Source organism: Cyprinodon tularosa, unplaced genomic scaffold (assembly GCF_016077235.1).
Source record: "Cyprinodon tularosa strain WSP-4 unplaced genomic scaffold, ASM1607723v1 ctg356, whole genome shotgun sequence".
Classification (NCBI taxonomy): Eukaryota; Metazoa; Chordata; class Actinopteri; order Cyprinodontiformes; family Cyprinodontidae; genus Cyprinodon; species Cyprinodon tularosa.
The window spans coordinates 739,588-763,356 of record NW_024039070.1 but is presented as its reverse complement, the minus strand read 5'-3'; the positions used below and the strand labels follow the sequence as shown (position 1 = coordinate 763,356).

Here is a 23,769-nt window from a genome sequence, read left to right as displayed (position 1 = left end):
GTGCAGATATTTAAAACATCTGTGATTTTTTTATTACCTTGTAATTAATTCTGTCATTTTTTTAACGATTTGATTGATTTTTGCAAATGTACATTGCCATAAAGGGTTGCTGCTTTTGTTTTATAATAAAAAAAAAAAAAACATTTCTTGGACAAAATTTCCCAAACAATCTTTAAGGTTTTTGTCGGTCTGAAGTAGATCCTACTTTAATCACAATTTTACATGTGGATTTCACACTAATTATCCAGCAAGGTAATATAAGTTTCTCAATTAAAAAAGTTAATCTTGTTTAAGTTATAATTTAGGTGGTTATTTTTATAATTTAGATAATTAAGGCTTAAAGCTAATTAAATTCCACATCCAGTTTATTAGAAAATTAGAGAAGATTGCCAGGAAATATTATTTGTACATATAAGAACAACCATTAGGAAAACTGCTGACTTCACAGTTTGCTTTGCAGCAGACTGTTGGTGACCACATCAACAGGATAAGCCTAAAAAGCTTAATATATATATATATATATATATATATATATATTATACTAGATTGCAGACTCCTTGATTTAATATGTCAGTTTCGTCACATTGTCCATTTAAATCCGTTTATTTTTCGTTCTGTTGAAGCATGGTTGAAAAAAAACGTCTGACTTTTATTCATTCATTCTTTTACAATTATGTTATCATTACTTTAGTCGGATCTACATTATTTCTGTTTTATCTTTCATTAAATGAAGGGGTACCAACAATTTTGTTCATGTGTTAATATCACTCTGTGGTTTGTGAAATCTAATATAAAACAGTCATTTTGTAAACGGAATTACTGGAAATAATTTACTTTTTGATGAAATTTTAAATAACGAGTACATTGTACATAGCTAGGTTTACTTTAACACAATATGCTCTTAAAAAAAGTCTGAAATATGAATTTGGTTAATTATAGAAAAAGAAAATAGAACCTGGAGCAATTTTTAATTTACAGAATATATTTATTACCCTGCTCTCTGTAGGTTAAAAAGTGAATTTCGAAAAATAATGTAAATATTCCACCTAAATTGTTATTCTTAGGCATTTTATATATAAAATATCAAGACTTGGATTTATCTTTTTGGTTTAATCTGATGGTTTTAGAGTCACAGACTAAAAGCTTCACCTGCATGCATGTTTCAGGCCTAATGTTTATGTAGATAGATCATATACATCATTATGTGTTATGATCTACAAAAGGTGAGAACTCTGTCCTACTTAGAAAATAATCTTAAAATAGGTTGACATCTTTTGGAATTGCTGTTCTCTAATGTTTTATTTGTTAATCATTTAAAAACTGCTTTCAAGGGTGTTTCCACATTTAGTCTTTGAATTTGCACAATTATCTGCTGTATATTTATGGTCAGGTTTTGTATACTTATTCTCTATACAATTTGCCTTTGCTAAACAGCAGTTTTGTATCAGCCTCTTATCATTTGACATCTTGAGAGCAGCAACAAGCCTGACGATCTATCAGTAATAAAAAGGTCTAAAAATAGATGGATATAGTATATTCAAAACAGCCTTTATATATTACCGTACATTTATGAAAACTTCAGTGGTTTGATGACATATGAAGAAATCATCCTCAGTAATGAAAAAAAAACATGTCAAATGTAAAGAAGGGTTAATAGCTACAAGCAGATACATTTAATTTATTTTTCAAAAAACATTTCTAAATCAAACACAACTGCACATTGTGAAAATACCAATTGTTATTTAGTTTGAATTTGGCAAATAAAATTAAATATTACACAAGCGATTTCCTCAAGTACAGGATAGCTTTATTAGCTTATTTAACAAAAGTCAGATGATTTTAGTTACAGTTCACCACTCATTCACAGTTCAGTTTCTCAACAGGTCATAAAAGAGAGTGAATGAGAGTTCATGAATGTGACCTCATTGCCTCATGCCGCCTCATGTCACGGTGACCTGCTTTTCATTCTTCTATCACATGTAGATGTAATAGGATGGCTTTAAAATATGTGAAAGATAATATAAATACTATATTCATAGAAGGATAGCCCAAAGGATGTTTTAATATGGGATTTAATTCATACTTTGCTCCTCTTAATTTGTAAGCAAATGGTGTCCCTTTCTTTCCTCCTCACAAATATTTGTGTTGGTCATCATAATATCCCAATTAAAAATATCGATTTTCTAGAATAATGACATTTCTCAGCACTTTACACTAGATCTAGTTATAGGAGCCACGTGTTCACACTCATAAATACATCTGTAGGCAACTTGGGATTAAGTGTCTTCTCTGAAAGCATTTCAGTATGTTGCACGAGGAAGGTGTTATTGAACTCACAGCTTTTGGATTGCTTTACCAATTACGCCACAGCCACCAAGTCGGTCATTAAAGTAACAAAATACAGAAAAGTCTAAGGGGTGTGCATAGTTTTGCTTTCAACAGCACAGCTTTTTGCATGCAGAATCATATAGCCTTAAACCTCTACTTCAGAAAGTTTCTGTTCAGCATGTCTGGGACGACCTGATTTTCTATCAGGAGCTGCTTCACTCTGCTCTGCAGGTCGCAAAGAAGCTTAAACACAGAGACGTCTGAGTGGATGTGTCCAGCAGCACAGACTATTGCATGATGCAAGTGAGAGCAAACAGCTTCCAGAGATTCCTGATGGAAGAGATGAGAGAATAGGAATGTTGTTTAAATGTTTATTAAAGAAATGGGAAGAGGTGAATGCTAACATATCGTTTACCTTTGCACCATGCATCATTCCATCAGGACTTGCTTCTTTAATCTTTGAGGCATTTCTGGGAAATAGTTACACATGTGCTTTAAAAGTTGCCTCAATGTGTAAAAAATTAACACAGCAAAAAGAAGAACATACAGGGGAAAAAAAGGCATAAGTTAATGTTATACCTTCTGCTCCATTTTAGGGTAAGACAATGCTTTTATAACCATGTTATGTATGATTTACAGAAAGAGAGGAGTTACCTGTCTCTTATCAGCTTTGACTTGCAACTGTGGGATGGCAAATGTTTGTTTAGTTGCATGCCTTATGTACCAAGACTGAAATAAAACATTGATGAGATATGATGTAAGAATAAAGATTTTGAGTGACCTTTCCAGTTCAGGGATGAGTTTCTCTGTAACGCTGTCTGCAAGGTGAGCTGTGGTCTGCTGCTTCCACTCATCCATACTCATCTGAAGTTGCCTCAGCTCCTGATCTTTGGCCTTCAGCTCCCTGTGAAGAGATGCTGCTGCTTCTCCCTCAGTCCAATGAGCATATTTCAGACGGCACAACTCCTCAGTGTGCTCCTTCATACATGTTGGACAAAAGGCATCTCAGCAAGTGTATAAAATTAGTTATGTATGTAATACAATGCGCCAAAAGTCCATACCTGAGTAAGACGTGTCCAGAGTGAATTCAAAGCTTCATCTTTCTCTTTATCCAGTTGTTGCCTCTGAATGCTTAGTTCTTGCACCTGAAAAATTATCAACACAGAAATATTTATATACTGTGCCTACTCAGAAATAGTAATTCCTCTTCTACTTTTTCAAAAATGTTCATGTTTCAACCCATGCATAACTGGGAAGTAGAATTATTCTCAGTATTGAAAAGAAAAAAGCAAAATAGTTTAGCTAGGGGAAAACATCTGAAAAGTGTGTAATGCCTTTGTATTTACCCACTTTTAATCATTAATATGAGAGTTAGCCATCAGAAGAGAGAGCAGGTACACCTGCAAGCCCTATAAGGAATACATAACCATGTGAGGGAGGCTGCACTGGTCAGATAAAATGAAAACCTTCTGAACCAGCATGCAAGATGTGTGACTAGAAAAACACTGTATGACACCCTGGCCACAACAACACCACTGTGACACATAGTGGTGGCAGAATCATGTTGTGGGGATGATTTTTAGAGTTGGAAGATAATCAAAGCTGATGGGTGGAGCCAAATACAGAGCAAACCTGGAAGAAATGTTGTTACAAGCAGCAAATGTCCTGAGTAAGATTAAGTTTCTGTCCATCCTGTCTGACTGAGATAAAACTATTTTGCAAACAAAAGTAGTAGAAAAAAGGATCTTTAGATGTTTAAATAGGGTAAAGGCATAAGCAAAAACACAAACAGCTCTTAGCATCTAATGGTGCAAGAAAAATGCTTTTGATCACAGCATGTTCAGGTGTTAGAACGGCCTAGTTTAAGTCCACACCTCAATCTAACTGAAACCTGGGATAAAATCTGAATGCTCACAAAAATTCTCCATCCAGACAATCTCTACTTCAGGCCCAAAGCTGGTGGAGACATACTTGGATAGAGTTGCAACTGAAATGGTAGACAGATCTTTCAGAATTTGTATTTCAATAATTTTTTTAATTTTATTTAAGCGCAACTTCTTTGAGAATCTACAACAAATAATCTAAATAAAATCAAACAAAGAACAGTTGGGTGATTGTTTCTGCCGAGCATGAGGTTTAGAAATCATCGGCTCCTACCATCAGTGCATCAGCTTTCCTCTGTGCCTCCATCAGCTCCTTGTAGTGCTGCCTTTCAAGGTGCTGCAGCTCCATCTTCAGGCTGTCCTTCTCTGCCTGTAGAGAGTTACGCTCCTCCAGTAAACTCATTAGCTGCAGCTCCCTCTGTGCCAACATTTTTTCCAGTGTTCCCACCCTGATGCAACATTCTACCAGCTCATGTTGTTGCTTGCTCATTTGAACATCAAAGGCCTAAAAGTGAGAAACACAGCAAAGAAGGAACATATCTGATGTAAAAATGAGGGATATAAAAACTTTCAAACTAATCTTTCTAGTGAATAATATAAGAATACTGCATAAAACTGAATTTGAAAAACTAAAAATTGGCCCCAATTGTATTTTTCAAGCTATGTATAAAACCAGGGTTAGTAAAACTCTTCTGCTGCTTTTAGATTTAAGCCTAATTTAATGGACTTAAATCATGAAGGAGACTGTGGCTTGTTTAGTCAAAATCAATTTCCAAAGTATTTACAATATTTTTTTGGTATCAAACGAAAAATCAGATATAAAAGCACAACCAAAATGTAAACAGTTGTTTTTAAACAAAACATTTGATTAAATCCTAAGTTGGAGGACATTAGGAACAGAGCAGCGCCTTCTTCTTTTATCTATATTATGCACAGGATTCGGCTTTAGTCGTGAAAGAAGAAGGTGTAACCTCCTCAGCATGATGCTTTTCTCCATCTGTTTTTGCAGACATGCACATCTGTTAAGCAGTGGGCTCCCTGCCTCTGTGGCCCTGGGAGGCTCCTCCTGAACCGCCTCCAGCTGCTGCTCCAGGGATAGTCATTAATTCTCTCCAAATATTTTTGATACAAAGTATATACAGGATCTCTGCACTAAAATAAATAGAATGTTTCTATAAATTGTTTACTAAGATCAACAGCAGAACACTAACTATCCGTTTATATATCGTTGTTTTGCAAAAAAATGTTGAAGATAAAACTGTTATTTTAATGTGTGTAAAATCTGTTTCCTGACTCTTTTTGTTATTCAGTCATCTGGGCAGACATTCCAGTTAATCCCAAAGATATAGACACATCTTTGACCTTTTTTTCTGCCCTGTCATGTTAGACAGAGATTGTCCTTTTCTCTTATGAATAAATACCTTAAGTCCAGTTAGACTGAGAATCTATTGGCAGACTTGAAAACTGATGCTAACTGAACCTTTTTTTACTCTGTCTGGACTACAAACGCATAACTTAAAGAAATAGGCCTGGATTTAAACAATTATGTCTGCTCTGGGTGTAAGTTTGGTTGTACTGCTGGAAGACGCACCTTTTACCAAGTTGCAAGTGTTTTGCAGCATCTATCTCATCAACTCTGACCAGCTTCCCTGTCTGGACTGAAGAAAAGCAACACAACAGCATAATGCTGCCACCACCTTATTTCACAGACTGAATGTTGGATTTAAGCTGCTTGAATCAGACCAGATTCCTGCTAGCTTTCACATGTTGTTTATTCCTCCACATGACTAGAAATAATTTCATTTGAATGTTTTTCTTCTCACCATTCTTCCATAAAGACTAATAGCCACCCTGTCACCAGGATCTCATTAGAGAGCTGTGGATCTCTGCTGCTCCTGCTCTGCTTCTGCTCCTTTCTAACCTAATCCTGTGTTAACCTTCCCCACAGCGTTCTCCCTGAACCGTCTGGTGTGTTAGTTGGTCTTCATGATTCTCTTAGCTCACTAACAACAGGTGTTTCTACACTGAGATCAAATTGAACACAGATGGTTCCTTCCTGTTATTTAGATAACTTCTTTCTGTTGCTTATATTGCATCTCCAAAATAAATTAGATCTACAGGAATGATTAAAGGGTATATAAAAACAAATAAAAGTTAGGGGCATCAGTGTTAATGGATGCCACCCTGTTAGGTTGGCATTTTTAAAATATTTTTTCAAACAGCGTGTTTGTTGTCTTCTACTAATTGATGATGTATTAATCCTGAGTAATTCAGCTACAGGAATTCCAATAGAATACATTGGAGTTTAAAATGTGAAAAGGGTAAAATTGTAGCATTTTTTACATCTTGATGTCAGTTTCAGGGTTCTGTGCAGATTTGCACTGGATGTAACTTTTGCTTCTAAGTTAGTCAAAACCTCCTTCTGCTAAACTGTTATTCTATTATAGCATAAGTTGAGTTAGAATAATAAACTCATGCTCTAATTGTAATCTCATTTATTTCTGCGTCACACAAGTTCTGAAGCTCTACCTCTTGCAAGGACTCGATTTTCTTTCTCGAATGTCGCAGCGCAGAGAACAGTTCTTTCTTGGTACAGTCCAGCTGTGGATCCAGCTCCTCGCGCTCCATCATTGACATTTCAACACAGCTCTGTTTGAGAAACAGGGCAGAACCAAAAATAAAAAGTCTAAGACATGCAAAACTAATAAAATTATCAACAAAGGCATGTTTTTAGTACCCTTTTGCAGCGGCACCCATTTTTCAGACATGACTATCTCCCTCTGCAGCTGCTGCAGCTGGTACCTATACATAGCATCGTCTTACTGTTTGACAAACCACAGCATTAATGTGTTAGTGCATATTTAAAATTGTGACTAACAGAATATTTCTCTGAACTGCTGTGCCTCAAAGCAAACTCCAACATTGTGTTCTCCTTCTGAAACTAGACAGTGCCTGCAGATGGCTGCTCTAACTGCTGAATGGCCTGCTAGGTCATAAATGATATACAGTACTGGGGTGTGAGACCTCTGCTTAATAAAATACCTTTTTTTCTGTCAGATTTTAGAGACAGTGCTCAACATTTTTAAGCTGAATCCATTTAAATCTACGTTTCTTTTCCTCTTTTTCACATTCCTTAACCAAAACAAAACAGAAAAAGCAGCAAAATTCAAGGTACAGGGGATTTTTCTATAATTACTATTCTTACATGTTCAAGGTCAAAGACGTCCTCTTTCATGTTGGTGCAATCTGACAGCCGCCTCTCTGATAACCTCACAGGAGTGGACGTCTTGATATCATTACAGGCTGTTAGAGGAAACACAAAGACTTTTTTCTCTATCCATCCGTAATGGAAACCTCTCCCTTTGTCATAACAAAACAAGCCATTCATCTTTTTTCTGATCAATTTCTGCATTTACCTGCTGTAGCCTGATTTTCCCTTTCTTCTCCTGCTGCTGTGTCATTGTCACTGTAGTTAATAGAGCCGTCATTTGGATAGTCTAACTCTTTAATAAAGGAGCAATATCCTTGTGATAGAGTGAAAAGAAAGTGCACAGAAAGTTCATTACATTTGAATTATATTCACAAATCTGTGTACTTGTTTTGTAATCTTTATTTTGCAGGTTTGCATTCAGTATTTAATTTCCTATGTGAGTCCACATTGGTTCCTGCAGCAACTACTGTACCTGTCCACTTGACCTGCTTCCTTTCTTCTAAGCTGTCTGAATCAAGTTGGCTGTCAGCTGACATGTTGTCAAAACTCCAAGCTGCAACTCCTGGAAAAAAAACAACAACAAAAAAACACAGAAACAAAGTTGGTTTCATAAACAGAGAGAGAACCAGATGTATAGCATGCTATCAGTAGCTTCACCAGTCTTTTACAATATCACAGCACAAGTAAAACTAAAATAAAAGTCTCTCAGGCTTCAATAAGCCCTCATGCAGAGATCAAGAAAAAAAAAACTGTATTTTAGATTTTATTTATTCAGTGAAAGCAGAGGCTTAAATAGTGATGAGAACAGAATATAAAGCCCTATTCAAAGAGAAAAGATCTGACTGAAACTGGCTAATATGAAGGTAAAAATTACCTTCATTTAAATAATTTCTGCCTAAATTCACACAATGTAATGAGACGGTTCATACATAGAAAATATAGACAGCAATGCTCTACAATTTTGGCGTTTTAACCAACACACAACTGGGTCTTTGGCAGATTTTACTGTTTTAGTATTTATTCTTAAATCCGTTTTTTAACATACAAAACTTCTTTATACTCATATTAATTCAAAATAATGCCATAAATTACCAAATAAAGAGGAGCCCAAAATGGACATTTGTAGAAAAACTACAGGTAAGTGTATCTGCAACTCATAGACAGATGCAAAATAATTAAATATTGTCTTATTTTTAACAAGGCAGTCAGTGTATATGTTAAATTTACATGAGTGATACAAGAGAGAGACGTTTTCTTATATCAGGCTTTTTTAAAACAAACTTCATCAAGTAAGTAGGGTCATCTTCAAAAAGAATAAACTAAAAAAAAAGAAAACAGAAGTGTTTGAGCAGCTCTAAAGAATCTAATTTGGCCCAGAAACATGCCAAGAGACAGACATGGACAAATATCTGTCCAGGTGAAAGTTTTTTAGGTTTAATTTACTCCACCTGAGAAAACTAAGAAGATGCATGAGGATATCTTGTTGCCAACTTGTACATACCACTGCCGAACTCTCCAGGCCTCTGTGGCGTCTCGTTTCTCTCTCCAGCTGCTGCTCTCTTGTTATCTTGTGACATATTTTCTCTGTACCTTCCAAGAAGAGACGTTCTCTCTTCCTTTCTCAGACAGGATTTATCTGACTGAAAACCATGAGCCATCATCCCGTCAATTGTTTCTGACCATCTTCTCTCAGGACTTGGACGGTTTTGATTGCTTTGAAGAGTCTCACTGTCAGGGATTTTTGCCCTCTCTATCTTTTCCTCTCGGTTTAGTCGATCCATATTTTCAAATTGAGACAGGTCTATCATCTCCTCTTTGAAGCATTTTACAAAGTCCTCCGTGGAGATACGATCTGGAAGAGGTTGTGTCTCTTTTTTACAAACCTCTCTAGGAAGCCTCTCGAGCCTCCAGATGACCTGATCCCAGTAAGTTTCCTCTTTGCCCTCAAGGATTTTTTCCAGACTTCTTTTGCTTTCCTTATGATTGAATAAATTATCCCAGGAGCTCTGTGTATTTTCTAAGAAAGGGAGAAGGAAATTATCACTACAAACCTTAATTTATATTTTATGAATTTTGTATTTTTTGTATTTTATATGTGGTGGATGAAAAATAAGTTATGATATCTTTCTTTCACAAACATTTGAAAAGTATGATTTTATACACTCATCTGTCACTTTATTAGGTACACCTGTCCAACTGCTGGTTAACACTTAATTTCTAAGCAGCCAATCACATGGCAGCAACTCAGTGCATTTAGGCATGTAGACATGGTCAAGACAATCTCCTGCAGTTCAAACCGAGCATCAGTATGGGGAAGAAAGGTGATTTGAGTGACTTTGAACGTGGCATGATTGTTGGTGCCAGAACGGCTGGTCTACTGGGATTTTCACGCACAACCATCTCTAGGGTTTACAGAGAATGGTCCGAAAAAGAAAAAACATCCAGTGAGCGGCAGTTCTGTGGCCGGAAATGCCTTGTTGATGCCAGAGGTCAGAGGAGAATGGCCAGACTGGTTCGAGCTGATAGAAGGGCAACAGTGACTCAAATAACCACCCGTTACAACCAAGGTGGGCAGAAGAGCATCTCTGAATGCACAGTACATCGAACTTTGAGGCAGATGGGCTACAGCAGCAGAAGACCACACCGGGTGCCACTCCTTTCAGCTAAGAACAGGAAACTGAGGCTACGATTTGCACAAGCTCATGGAAATTGGACAATAGAAGATTGGAAAAACGTTGCCTGGTCTGATGAGTCTCGATTTCTGCTGTGACATTCGGATGGTAGGGTCAGAATTTGGCGTCTACAACATGAAAGCATGGATCCATCCTGCCTTGTATCAACGGTTCAGGCTGGTGGTGGTGGTGTCATGGTGTGGGGAATATTTTCTTGGCACTCTTTGGGCCCCTTGGTACCAATTGAGCATCGATGCAACGCCACAGCCTACCTGAGTATTGTTGCTGACCATGTCCATCCCTTTATGACCACAATGTACCCAACTTCTGATGGCTACTTTCAGCAGGATAATGCGCCATATTATAAAGCTGGAATCATCTCAGACTGGTTTCTTGAACATGACAATGAGTTCACTGTACTCAAATGGCCTCCACAGTCACCAGATCTCAATCCAATAGAGCATCTTTGGGATGTGGTGGAACGGGAGATTCGCATCATGGATGTGCAGCCGACAAATCTGCGGCAACTGTGTGATGCCATCATGTCAATATGGACCAAACTCCCTGAGGAATGCTTCCAGCACCTTGTTGAATCTATGCCACGAAGAATTGAGGCAGTTCTGAACGCAAAAGGGGGTCCAACCCGTTACTAGCATGGGGTACCTAATAAAGTGGCCGATGAGTGTATATTATTTCATATGTGTTTTTTTTTTTTTTTTTATATGATAACAGTGGGGCAGACCAAATAGCCTTCGAAAACTCATTACTAATTAATCTCAGTATAAATCCAACTGGTCTGAAAAGATCCCACAGGTTTGTTAGAGAACAGTTAGGTTATAACCAGAATCTTACAGACTGAGCAAAAAGGCAAACTAAAAAAAAAGGCTGTAAAAAGCTTCTTTTACATTTTTCTGCAACCAATGCAGGCCAATCTGAAAGGTCCACTGTTAGAAGCTACTTAAGACATAAAACCTTAGCGGTCTAGCTCTAAATCTAATTAGAGTCGTGATAAGTATGACTGTGTTGGAGGTATTTTGTAAAACCAAAAAAGTGAGTAAGAGTTCTATTTCATCCCTACTGACCGCCAGAGGGCGGTGCTGAAAGCACTGAATGTTCCCTTCGGGCATGCGCAGTTCGAGTAATTATACCAACAGAGTCACACCTGTGACACCGGATGACCACTCAGAAGCTATATAGCCTGGTGTCATCCTTTGCTCTGCTCCTTTTTTCTTCTCGCAAGCGGTTCGCTAACTTCCCCGTTGTCTGAAGCCCCTGTATCTTGACCGGAGTTGCGGTTATTCTCCGCCCTCCCAGGGCTGCAACGGGTCGATTCTGAGGAATACGGAAGGTAAGTGAGTTGTTTGCTGGTGATGGTAGCGTCCGCGCCCCCTCTCCCGGCTCACGACTTTAGCTTTTTACCTACAGCTTCGTGCTGTTTTGTTTCGAACTGGTGACGGCAGCGTTTTCGCCCCTACTCCCAGTGTGAATAACTTCACTGCCAAAGTTATATACGGCTAACGTAGTTAGCTTCTTTAGTTTGTTGGTGTTATACCTGGTGACGGCAGCGATTTTCGCCCCCTCTCCCAGTATATTCCCTACTTTTGCATCCTTTTTTTCACCGGTCTGCGCTGCTATAATTACTGACGGCCGCGGTTTTCGCCCCCTCTCCCAACCAAGTGTGGTCTACTTCGTTTGCCGAAGTTGGAGACGGCTAACGTTGTTAGCCTTTTTTGGTTTGTTTGCAGCCTTCTTCATCGGTCTGCTTAGTTATGAATGGTGACGGCAGCGTTTTCGCCCCCTCTCCCAAAATCAACCTTTTTTGCAGCCTTTTCGTTGGTCTGCTCTCTTAATTGGTGACGGCAGCGTTGTTCGCTCCTACTCCCAACTTAAGTTTCCATACAGCTAACGTTGTTAGCTTTTTTGGTTTATTGGTTTTATACCTGGTGACGGTAGCGGTTCTCGCCCCCTCTCCCAGTATCGGCTGCCTTGTGCTCGCAGCCTCTTTCGTTTCTCTGCTGTAATTGGTGACGGCTGCGTTTGCGCCCCCTCTCCCGATTTTCGATAACTTTCTGTTCTTTAAGCCTTGTCGGCCTTCGACATGGATGGCTCTCACAGCTGCATGGATTGTGGGGCTGCCCTGCAGGCAGAGGATGGCCACGACCTGTGCCCTACCTGCCTTGGACATGAGCACCTTTTGGAGGCGCTGTCTGAGAACCCCTGTATGAACTGCAGCTTTATGCCCCATGCAGTGAGGGTGGCCCGGTTGGCCCAGTTGTGCCCCCAGGAGGCCTCGGACCTTCCGCCCTCTGGGCAGGTGGTTCCCCCCAAGCGTTCTAAGCGCCGTGGTGGGACCACAGCATCTGTGCCCCTCCCCCGGAGGAAGCGGGCCAAACCTGACCAGGGCCTGTCCACAAGGGTGGAGCAGTTGTCAGCAGAGCTGGCAGAGGTGAAGTCCTTGTTGCAGACACGGCAATCTGATCCCTCGCTCCCAGTGGTTGGGCTCTCTTCCCCACCAATGCCCGAGCTGGTTGTAGAGGATGACGTTATCTCTCTGGCTGCTTCCGCTTCTCATTTTAGAGATGAGGAGGAGGCAGGGTCCTCTCAAGCCTCTGAGGCTGGTTCATTTTCATCTCAGAGTGCGGTTGGAGAGGCCGGTGACGGTTCCATGCGGGAGGTCATGTCTATGGCCCTGAAGCAGCTGCAGCTGGAACTCCCACAAGGAGAGGCATCCAGCTCCGGCAGTGCCTTTTTCAGACGTGGAAGGGCTCCTACTCCTTTTTCTGTACCTCCATCAGAGGAGTACTTGAAGGAGTTACACGCCTGTTGGCGGGAACCGAGAGCGCTGTCGCGTCTCTCATCGGATGGTCGTGTATTAGCTGCCATGCATGAGTCGGTGAAGGCCGGCCTGGACCGTATGCCAGCAATTGAACCAGCTGTTGCTTCACTGATTGTGTCACCAGATGAAGCCCTGCGTCCTGATGTCCGGTGCCCGCGGACTCAATGTCGGGTTACAGATGACCTCCTCTGTAAGGCGTACAATGCAGGAGCGCGTGCTGGCCGCCTTGGCAATTCTCTGGCGCACCTCATGTTTGCCCTGTCTGCATCTGTTCAGGACACTGGTGGTGCAAGTGCGGCGGTTGGTTATAGTGACGCAGCGCTGCAGGCCTTCGCGCTGATGACCAGAGAGCTTGGACGGGTCATGTCTTTCCTTGTCCAAGCTCGTAGACAGGTCTGGTTGGCACAATCTCCTCTGACTGAAGCATGCCGTAGGACCCTCAGGGGTGTCCCGGTTGTACCAGGGGAGCTGTTTGGATCAGCTGCCTTGGAGGCGCTGGAACGGACTGCTCAGGCACGTCAGACTAGCCAGCAGCTTTCCGGCCTTCGCAGGAGCATACCTGCCTTTCCCCAGCGTTCGGGCCGCCCTGCCACTACCCCCAGCGTTCAGCCACGACCTCAGACTGGTGGCAGACCTATTGGTTCCTATCCCCATGATGTGCGGCAGAGACCGAGGAGGGACTTTCGTGAGCCAGTCTGCCGCCCTGTTAGACAGACCCGGGCCTCAAATCCTGGACGCCCTCCCCCCAGAGCCCCCAGGGGCCGTGGGGATAGAAGATGATGCCACCGGGCCAGCCGTCGGACATTTTTCCCATCAGCAGCTGAATTTCTGGGCTGCTCATGCCGTAGATCCATGGGTGGTTGCCACCTTAACCAATGGCTACAGGCTCCAGTTCCGAAGGCGGCCCCCCCTCTCACACCGGGTCAAGATGACTGTCATCACAGACCCGGTGAAATCTCAGGCACTAGACCAGAAGCTTTCCGCCCTCCTGGGCAAGGGGGCAATCGAGTCTGTAGATCCTCTGCGGCAACCCAGAGGCTACTACTCCACATACTTCCTTGTGGCCAAGAAGACCGGCGGTTTTCGCCCCATTTTAGATCTAAGGGGACTGAATCAGTACCTGAAGGTCCTTCCCTTCCACATGCTCACCATAACAGAGGTCCTTCAGACCATTGTGGCGGGAGATTGGTTTACATCAGTAGATCTGACAGACGCCTACTTTCACGTGCCTATTGCGGCAGAACATCGCCGTTTTCTCAGGTTTGCCTATCGGGGGCGCCATTGGCAATTCCGGGTGCTCCCATTCGGGCTCTCCCTTTCCCCGAGGGTGTTTACTCGATGCGTGAAAGCAGCCCTCTCTCCTCTACAGGCCTCCGGAGTCAGGATTCTGCCATACCTGGACAATTGGCTTCTTTGTGCTCCCTCTCAGGTAGCTGCCTCTCGGGATACGTCCCAGCTTCTACTTCATGTGTCACTGTTAGGCCTCAAAGTCAACTTGGCAAAGAGTTGTCTTGTTCCATCTCAGACAACCACCTTTCTTGGGATGCATCTGGACTCTGCTACCATGATGGCCCGTCGATCTGTTCACAGGGTGGACGACATACTCCAGCTTGTCCGTCGATTCAGACTGGGCAGGGAGTTTCCCTACATCATCATCCTGCGAATGCTGGGCAAACTGACATCAGTCACTCGTGTCGTGCCCTTAGGGCTGCTCCTTCTGCGTCCTTTGCAGCGATTGCTCAACAGCTTTCGCCTAGACGCCAGGCTGCACAGGCATCGCAGGCTAATGGTGACCAGGAGCTGCCTCCATGCCCTAGCTCCTTGGCGAGACGGGACCCTTTTGTCCAGTGGTGTTCCAATGGGGCTAGTAGTGTGTCGAAGGGAGGTGGTCACCACGGATGCCAGCCTCATGGGCTGGGGTGCCGTGTGGCAACACAGAGCTGTTCGGGGTCTCTGGGACCCAAGGGAGCGCACCGAACACATAAATGTGCTGGAGCTGCGGGCTGTGCACATGGCCCTCAGGTGCCTTCTGCCCCACCTAGAGGGAAGGCACGTGCTGATTCGGACAGACAACACCTCTGTTGTTTATCATATAAACCACCAAGGTGGCACCAGGTCAGCACGTCTCTTGAAGGTGTTGAGGGATCTCCTGGAATGGGCGTTTCCCCGTCTGTGTACCCTGCGCGCAGCGTATCTGCCAGGACGGCAGAACCAGGTTGCGGACTCTCTATCCCGCCAGGCACCTGCTCCGGGAGAGTGGTCTCTTCACCGCGACGTAGTGCGCATAATCTGGAACCTCTTTGGGCAGGCAGAGGTAGATCTGTTCGCCACAGAGGAGTCGACCCATTGCCCCCTATGGTATTCCCTAACCGGGATGGCGGGCGCACTGGGCCAGGATGCACTGGCTCATCCATGGCCGCAGGTTCTCCTGTATGCCTTTCCACCCCTCTCACTGATTTGGCCGACTCTACGGAGGGTTCTCGAGCAGGGCCACAGAGTGTTGCTGGTAGCTCCGTTCTGGCCAGCGCGGCCGTGGTTCCCGCTGCTTTGGAGTCTGTGTCACGGTACTCCATGGCGTCTTCCAGCAAGGAGGGATCTGCTGTCTCAGTTGGGGGGACAGATATGGCACCCCAACCCTCAACGTCTCCAGCTGTGGGCATGGCCCCTGGGAGGCTGACTGGGTGTTCAGACACAGTGAGATACACCGTATTGAGTGCTAGGGCTTCCTCCACTTGGCTGCAGTATGCTAACAGATGGCGCCTCTTTTCTCAGTGGTGCTCTGCCCACAATGAGAACCCAGTTTCCTGCTCGGTGCCCACTATTTTGGAGTTCCTCCAGTCTCTCCTTGATAAGGGCCGCTCTCCTTCGACCCTTAAAGTGTATGTTGCAGCAATTTCATGTCTTCACCGAACTGTTGACAACCGTACAGTGGGGCGCCATGAACTGGTTTCACTTTTTCTGCATGGTGCTCGTAGGTTGTGCCAGCAGCCAGCCCCACGAGCCCCAGATTGGGATCTGCCGTTGGTTCTCACAGCTCTGTGCCACCCTCCATTCGAGCCTTTGGCACAAGCAGAACTCAAGTGGCTTTCCTGCAAGACTGCTTTCCTGATGGCTATCGTCTCAGCTAAGAGGGTCAGCGAGCTGCATGCTCTTTCTGTCAACCCTAGGTGTATCAGGTGGAATCCAGATGGCTCTGGTGTTACCCTGTGGCCTAATACTGCGTTTGTGCCTAAGGTGTTGTCTCCTTTTCACCGTAACCAGCCATTGCGGCTGGCTCGGTTTCAGCCTCAATCTGGTACAACTGAGAATGAGTCTGAGTTGTGCCCAATAAGAGCGTTAGAGGCATACATTGCAGCCACCGCCAATCTGAGACGCTCGGACCAGCTTTTCCTATGCTATGGGGGTCCAAGGTTAGGCTGTCCTCTTTCTAAACAGCGTCTGTCCCATTGGATTGTGAGTGTCATCTGCCACGCCTACGCTGCAGGTCACTGCTCCCTGCCAGTCGGTGTGAGAGCACATTCCACCAGGAGCGTCACCGCTTCCTGGGCTGCTTTGAGAGGGGTTCCGCTGGAAGCTATATGTGCTGCTGCTTCATGGGCTTCCCCAACCACCTTCACCAGGTTCTACAGTGTCAATGTGGCTGCCCCTCATCCCCTGGGTCAGGTCCTTTTACAAGGTTCTGCTGGGCCTCCTCTGTGAGGTATGTGCTCAGGATTCCTTGTGACATCGTTGGCATTAGTCATTCAGTGCTTTCAGCACCGCCCTCTGGCGGTCAGTAGGGATGAAATAGAACGAAAGTTACGTATGTAACTACGGTTCTATGAATCCCGGATGACCGCCAGAGCTTCTCTGTCACTCAGAATCCTTGCTTTTGCGAGAAGATTCTGTAGGAGCAGAGCAAAGGATGACACCAGGCTATATAGCTTCTGAGTGGTCATCCAGTGTCACAGGTGTGACTCTGTTGGTATAATTACTCGAACTGCGCATGCCCGAAGGGAACATTCAGTGCTTTCAGCACCGCCCTCTGGCGGTCATCCGGGATTCATAGAACCGTAGTTACATACGTAACTTTCGTTTGGGTGCAAAGTTAGAAGACACATATTAAGAATATTTGTCACTAAGTTGGTGCAAAAAATGAGTTCTGTAAAGAATTCACTCAGAAAGCCTGAGTTGGTGTTGGCACAAATAAAACTTGACAATATGAAAATATCCATCTAATTTTGTTCAGATATAAAACATAGTTATTCCTTTTTGCATTTTCTTTCACCCTCCATCAGGAGAATCGGCTTAAGTCTGATATAAACATAGTTTCCAGTTTCATGAAAAAAAAAAAATAGTAATAATATATAAATATATATATATATATATATATATATATATATATATATATATATATATATATATATATATATATATATATATATATATTTTTTTTTTTTTTTTTTTACATATACATACATACATATACATATATGTATATATACATATATATATACACATACATACATATATACATTATATATACATTATTACATTATACGTTATACACATATATACATGGCAAGTCTTTCATTTTTTGCCCTACCACTTACTTTTATACTCAAAGCAGTAATACAGTAACACTCAAACATTTGCACTTATGTTGGTATAAATCATAAATTACCTGCAGGTTTGGCATTTCCTGTCGCATGGAAGATGTGATTTTTCAGCTTTGGAGACTTTATCTGCAGAAAGTAAAGACATTTTGAAAAAAATATTTTTTGTGAACACATTGTAGGTGATAATGACTTAAAATAACATTCGCTAACCTGCAGCTGATCAAGCTGTTGATCTATTGAATCTAGGAGGAGGTCACAGTGATCCAGTCTGATCATGTTGTCTGTTTGATTTGCATCTAAAAAGGAAACAGGGGTAAATATGAGGTGGCAATTTAAGAACAGAAATATAGAATGGCTTTAAAACTACTGACCAGAGCAAAAACAAAAGCAGGTTTTCTCTAAGTCTTTTCCTTCATTACCATCATGACCAGCCATGCCCTAAACCTGTAAAAATAAGCAGCTGTTGGGTTAACCCACAGAGATTTCACACCCCCAGCATGAACTAGTGGCTAAGGCTGACGGACAGCCATGATTAATTTGAGAGTGGGGGATGTTGCTCAACAGGCCGGTTGACAAGGCAACCTGGTCAGCTTGTTAGGAAATGGTTCCACCAAGGAGACAATAGACTACCTCTCTTTATTTTAAAGGAAAATGTTACAATGTTTTATCTAAATACATTAATAAAGCATTTTAGGTTGATTTGATCGCCTTTATGCACTATTTTTGCACGCCACGTATCACCTTACTTGGATTTATTCACTTTAATTGGACTTTTCACTTTATTTGGATTTAGTTTTTACATATACATAGATATACGTACAGATATATATACAGAAGAGCTATATGTGTATATATATTTTATCTCTTTTTATTCTTATTTTTTATCTTTATTATATTGTATAGTTGGATGTGTGTATATATCATGTAAAACTATAACTAGAGCGTGTAACAAAAGTAATTTCCCTCTGGGATTATTAAAGTATTTCTGATTCTGATTCTGATTGTGTAGCTGTTCTTAAAAGGAGGTAAAAGAGAAAAAAAAACAAATCAAACTTATGCTTTTCATCAACAGACTGCAACATTAAAATGGCATCATTAACATCTAACTGGATGCTAAAGGAAAAGATTATACACAATCCCCTCATCAACATATTGCCACTTACCTTTATGCAGAGTAAGTTGCTACAGAGCCAGACTCTATCGGAGCTGAAGATCTGCTGCTGCTGCAGGAAATCTGAGAACAACTGGTCGTTATGGAAACACCTAAACAGATCCTGCTCCTGAACAGCAACTTTTAGCTATGTAAGGAGTTGCTAAAGGGAAAACAGAGATGGAAAAACAACTGATTTTAGACATAACCGTCATTCTTTTTAACTGCAGCTCCTGTTTCTGCAGCACATATATATCCCCTTAAAACAATGTTTTAGTTGAACACAGCAGGTTGGACTGATTTGTATAAAAAACAGAGCAAAGCCTTTGTTTGTGTGCAGTGTTCAGACTCAGGAACTGATCAGTGAGTAAACCTCTGGAAAGAAAATATCTCCATGCCAATTAATTGTTTCACAATTATTAGATTCAGAGCTACCCCAAGACATAAGCAATCTAAGCAGTAACTCAGTGTGGCCAAATGCTGAAGGGAAATCCACAAATGTTTTGAGACTGTTTTTAATTTTGTCTATTGAGAATTAAAAGAAATCTGATATATCAAAGTTTATAGTTTCAGAGTAGATCAAATAAAATGCTTTGGATGCTTTGAAAACTCCAGGAAGGAATGAGAAGGTTTACTTTGTAAAAGTGCCAATAACTTCACAGATTTAATAGTGTTTCATGACTGCATCTACAGCTCTACCTAGAGGCATTCAATCTAAAAAATCTTTCTTCATTGGCAAAATAAACAAGCTACCAGCTGTTGGCAAAAAACAAATCAAATAACAAATGAATAAAAAAACTATTACTGCTAGTTATATTATTCACATCTGTCATAGTAAATACTATGCTATTATAACCTGCTGACAGCAGGATACAGATGCAAACATCTAGCATTGTTCCTGACAAATCTCAGCCCATTAATCAGCCACATGCCTCCAGCTCACTGATATAACTGAATTTGTCTGCCACAGTCGCTGCTTTCAGTTAAGTTTAATTCTGGTCAATACAGTAACCGCTCGGCATAAAAAACGTAAACAGCTAGAAGTAGCTGATATTAACTTATGAAATATGACAAGGAAAATGATGACAGGGCTTACTTCTGTCTTTTTATGACTCTGGACATTTTAGAAAGTCACAGAGGCAGAGGGAAGGAAAGTAGATTTCATGCTGAAGGAATTTACATTCTGATATTGCTCCTCATATCTATTAGTTAAAATTCCTAACAGGTTTTTAGTGTGATGATGCTTCTAGTTAAAACCACAACACAGATATATTATAAAGTATCCAAACAGGCAGATGATTTATCCAAACATGCAGATTTAATTTTACAATGAGTTAATTTTAGTTACTTGGCAACAGCTGTAGCTGTTTAAATACGTTGTTCAAGTATATTAGGAGGAATAACACTATGACTGAATTCACAACTTTAGTTAGGGGGAGAATAAAGGAGTGGTGGATCACCTTGCATCTCCCTATATTGATCACAGCTAACACTCTGCTCTAACAATAATAAAAATATAATAATTATCACTACTTTTTCATTATGCTTCTGTCTCCTTGAACCCCAGTCTGCCTCAGCAGATGGCCGCTCACACTGAGCCTGGTTCTGCTGGAGGTTTCTTCCTGTTAAAAGGGAGTTTTTCCTCTCCACTGTGGCTACAAGCATGCTTAGTGTGAGGGATTGTATTTGAGTCAATGAGTCGATGCGATCAACTGGTTTTCCTTAGATAGAAAACTTTGTATCAATTTGATTGTATGATCTGGTTGAACTGTAAAGTGCCTTGAGATGACATGTGTTGTGAATTTGGCGCTATATAAATAAACTGAATTTAATTGAATTATGAAGCCAAGAATCACAGTTTTGGGTTTTGGAGTCTGGAAGTTGAAAAAATAATCTCCAGTGTTCATCATTGTCACCATTCTGAAAAGTGTGACAGCCAAGCAGTTATGTTCATTATAAAAACATAACAGTATGGCCATACCAAAATGACAACAATGATGCCTGAGAAAAAAAAGAAATCTGAACAGATAACTAAAGCATTATGGAAGTAAATCTTGGAGTCTCACCACAGTGAAAAAATACTGTAAAAGGATATTGATAATATAACCCTCTCTAAAGGGAAAAAGAAGATGAAAACAATATTTTCCCCTATCTAGACAATTTTATAGAGTTTGTTTTCCCATTTAGAGGCAGAAAACTGCTCAGTCTAATCATTAACTGTATGCTTTATGGACACTGTGTTCTTTCTGCAGGTAGCGAGAACTGCTGAGCAGATCCTCATCTGTCTTCGAGGTGTTGCTATTTTGAAATGTAATAAAAATTTGCTATGCTTAAAATAATTCAACATCATAAACTAAGCTTCTCAAACATCGTATGTTAAATGTCTTATGCATGAAATCCCTCATGCATCTTGTCTTTCTCTGTTGCTCAGTGGACATGGCCAGATCATCAGCTGCATAGTGCTGATTCAACTTGACAGGCAACAAGTCAATCATCACTTTTTCCTCTCATGCCTGCATCTACACACTGCTGATTTACTGACTCAATTATTTAATATTATGCGCATACTCATATCAGATCCACAATTTCATTTTTTAAACAAAGATTGTTTCTTTAAAAAAAATTAAATAACATAAATAAACAGGGGCTCATGTGGAACCATGCGATAATAGGTCGGCTCGTTCTGCTTTCCATGTGCTGGTGGTCATTTCTGAATGTCCTGAACAAAAGGAGGATTTCTGCAAGGGATCTGACCACCTTCTCCATCTGCCTATATGTGCAGATTATCTTTCTGGTGTCATTGTGTTTTTCCATGTAGCTACACTCAGATCAAGGTGTTGCATGGGACTTCTCAGCTAGCTGTCTGAGTTCCTTTCTGCTTTCCCTGCGACTTTACCTTGTTCTCCAGCACTAAATGTCACCCTTTGTCTTTTGATGTGGTTTATCTAGTTGTGAATTGAGTTTAACCAGTTTGAGGAGCTTCTAAAAGGCTTTTAAACTTGTTGGTAAGTGGCGTTGCCTTTCTTTGAAATGCTGTAGTTTGGCCTTCAGGGCGTGGATCATGTTGTCCTCTTTTTTTTTTTAAGACGTCTCCTCTGGCTCTTAAACTGGTTCAGGCTTTGGGTTTCACCTTTTGTTATTTGAACTGGCAAGCAGGCTTTCACACATTTCAAACACACACATATATATATAGATGTATATAAAACCATGGAGAAAAGCATTTGTAACAAGTAAACCTTGAAGACTATCAAAAACACTTTTTATTGTGTTAAGATGTTTTTTGGCCAAATTACAGGTGCCTCAGGGTTAACTCATTTTTGCAGAATGAGTTTAGGTTAGAAATTAAAGTGACAGTGAATCCTTCAGGCTCTTTCAGTCTTTTCTGTACAGAAATATCACACTTATTTTAGTATAACTGTTATTCATTTTACAGTGTTAATATTTTATCACAAAATATTCACACAAATTGAATGGATGGTAGGTACAATTACCTCCAGCCAAGATTCCCACATTACTAGTAATAATTACAAAAAATACTAACTCGTTTTCTTAAAACTCTTGTCACCATAGACTCGTAGTGCACAGGTCAGGGGAGTTCCCTTATTCAGTCAGTTGAAGGCAAAAACTTCCTGTGTCTTTGTGTGCTGATTCCAGATCAGCATTTCCGTCGACAGTAAAGGAGTTATGATTTGGTGCCAAAGCAGCAGCAGCTGAAGGGCCCGGCCCCGTCTGCCTCTGTAACCATCTTTACCCGCCTGTCAGCTGAATTCACCCGGAGCTGCTCACACAGCCTGATCCAGCTTCGGCTACAGGACTCCCTACGCTGATATGAGAGCCACTGGTGATGGAAGAGGTGGTGGGTAAGAAACACCAACATGTCGCAGGTTGAACTGTGCGGTAACTAATGAATGCATCAGTGATAAGGTCCAGACTTTTTCAGCTTGAACAATCACCAAGGGTTACACAGTTTGTTGTTGTGTGTGAGCAGCAGAGAAAAAAGTTAAAGAACATGCAGAGTGGGGGAGAGATTCTAAACATCTATTCTGTATTTTGCATTAACTTTCAGTTCAGACATTCTCAACATCTGAGCTCAACTCCATGGTAAATGGTTATGACTGTTGGCACAAATGAAGACGGTTGCTTTTATGTCAATGAAAAAGACTGTTATGTTTTGTTATTCTAGCTCTATGCTTGATGTTAGGTTCAGAACAAGGGACTTGGGTGCACCCACAATCTAAATATGCCAAATGAAATTTATTCAGTAAACTCCAGGTTCATTCCTAACTTCTCAGCTCTACATCCACATGACACACTTTGTCATTTCATTCCATCAAACATGTAAAAAAACAAAACAATTTTTTTCTTCTCACATCATTTTACTTTCGTGTTATTAGGTATCATTACATATAATGTAGTTAAATAGCCATAAAACTCTAAAATCTCATATATAATTGTGTATATTTCTATATTTTCTAAAGAGTTTGAACTTTGGCTCCATGTGGGCCAGTAAAATGATAAATATACCAGATTAGGACCTCCTGATGCCCTGAGGTACCTCCTGCTGGAAGATATTATTTATCAAGATCACAACATTTTCTGACTAGGAGTTGATTATAGAAAATCATCTTAAATCATCAGCGGAAATATTAAAAGGCCTACAAAATCTCCTGCAGCAGATAAACAAAACTACAAAAGTATAAACACATCAGAAATTATCCTTCACTCTCCAACGGTTTTGAGAAATACCGTTCCAGTCAACAACAGCAGAAAGTGCTTCCAAAAGTCTCATTGAAGGCTTCAGTAAATGTGAAATAAACGTAGATAGGGGAATTTTTTGCTGACGACATAAAGGTTCTCTGAACCACAACTGCAGGGCTGTGTTGAGAGAAACACCAACTTTCAGCAAATAAAAAAAAGCTTCCTAGAATCGGGCATGTAAAATAACTTCCTGGTAAAAATGAATGATCTGTTCACAATGTAGTAAGTTGATCAGGTTGCAAAGCATTTTGCTTTGCAACCTGATCAACTTACTACTTTTATTTCTTATATTGATTTATTCTATATTGATCATATACAGCCTGATTTTCAGAC

At 41.1% G+C, this 23,769-nt stretch overlaps 2 protein-coding genes across 2 annotated transcripts; both read right to left on the bottom strand.

Annotated features, from left to right (window-relative positions):
- Positions 1-2,920: 2,920 nt before the first annotated feature.
- On the bottom strand, positions 2,921-7,516 carry LOC119790168 (intermediate filament protein ifb-2-like). Its single transcript, XM_038295577.1, has 6 exons — positions 7,417-7,516; positions 6,741-6,860; positions 4,486-4,716; positions 3,390-3,473; positions 3,110-3,306; positions 2,921-3,009 (listed from the first exon to the last, which is right to left on the bottom strand). Exons 1-6 carry the CDS (start codon positions 7,444-7,446, stop codon positions 2,979-2,981), a joined length of 693 nt encoding a protein of 230 aa, XP_038151505.1. The 5' UTR covers positions 7,447-7,516; the 3' UTR covers positions 2,921-2,978.
- A 94-nt stretch (positions 7,517-7,610) lies between these two features.
- On the bottom strand, positions 7,611-18,832 carry LOC119790113. The gene is made up of 7 exons (XM_038295466.1): positions 18,692-18,832; positions 17,900-17,972; positions 17,739-17,824; positions 17,594-17,654; positions 8,924-9,439; positions 7,895-7,984; positions 7,611-7,735 (listed from the first exon to the last, which is right to left on the bottom strand). The coding sequence occupies exons 2-7, from the start codon at positions 17,961-17,963 to the stop codon at positions 7,611-7,613; spliced, it is 942 nt and encodes a 313-aa protein (XP_038151394.1). The 5' UTR covers positions 17,964-17,972; positions 18,692-18,832.
- Positions 18,833-23,769: the final 4,937 nt, after the last annotated feature.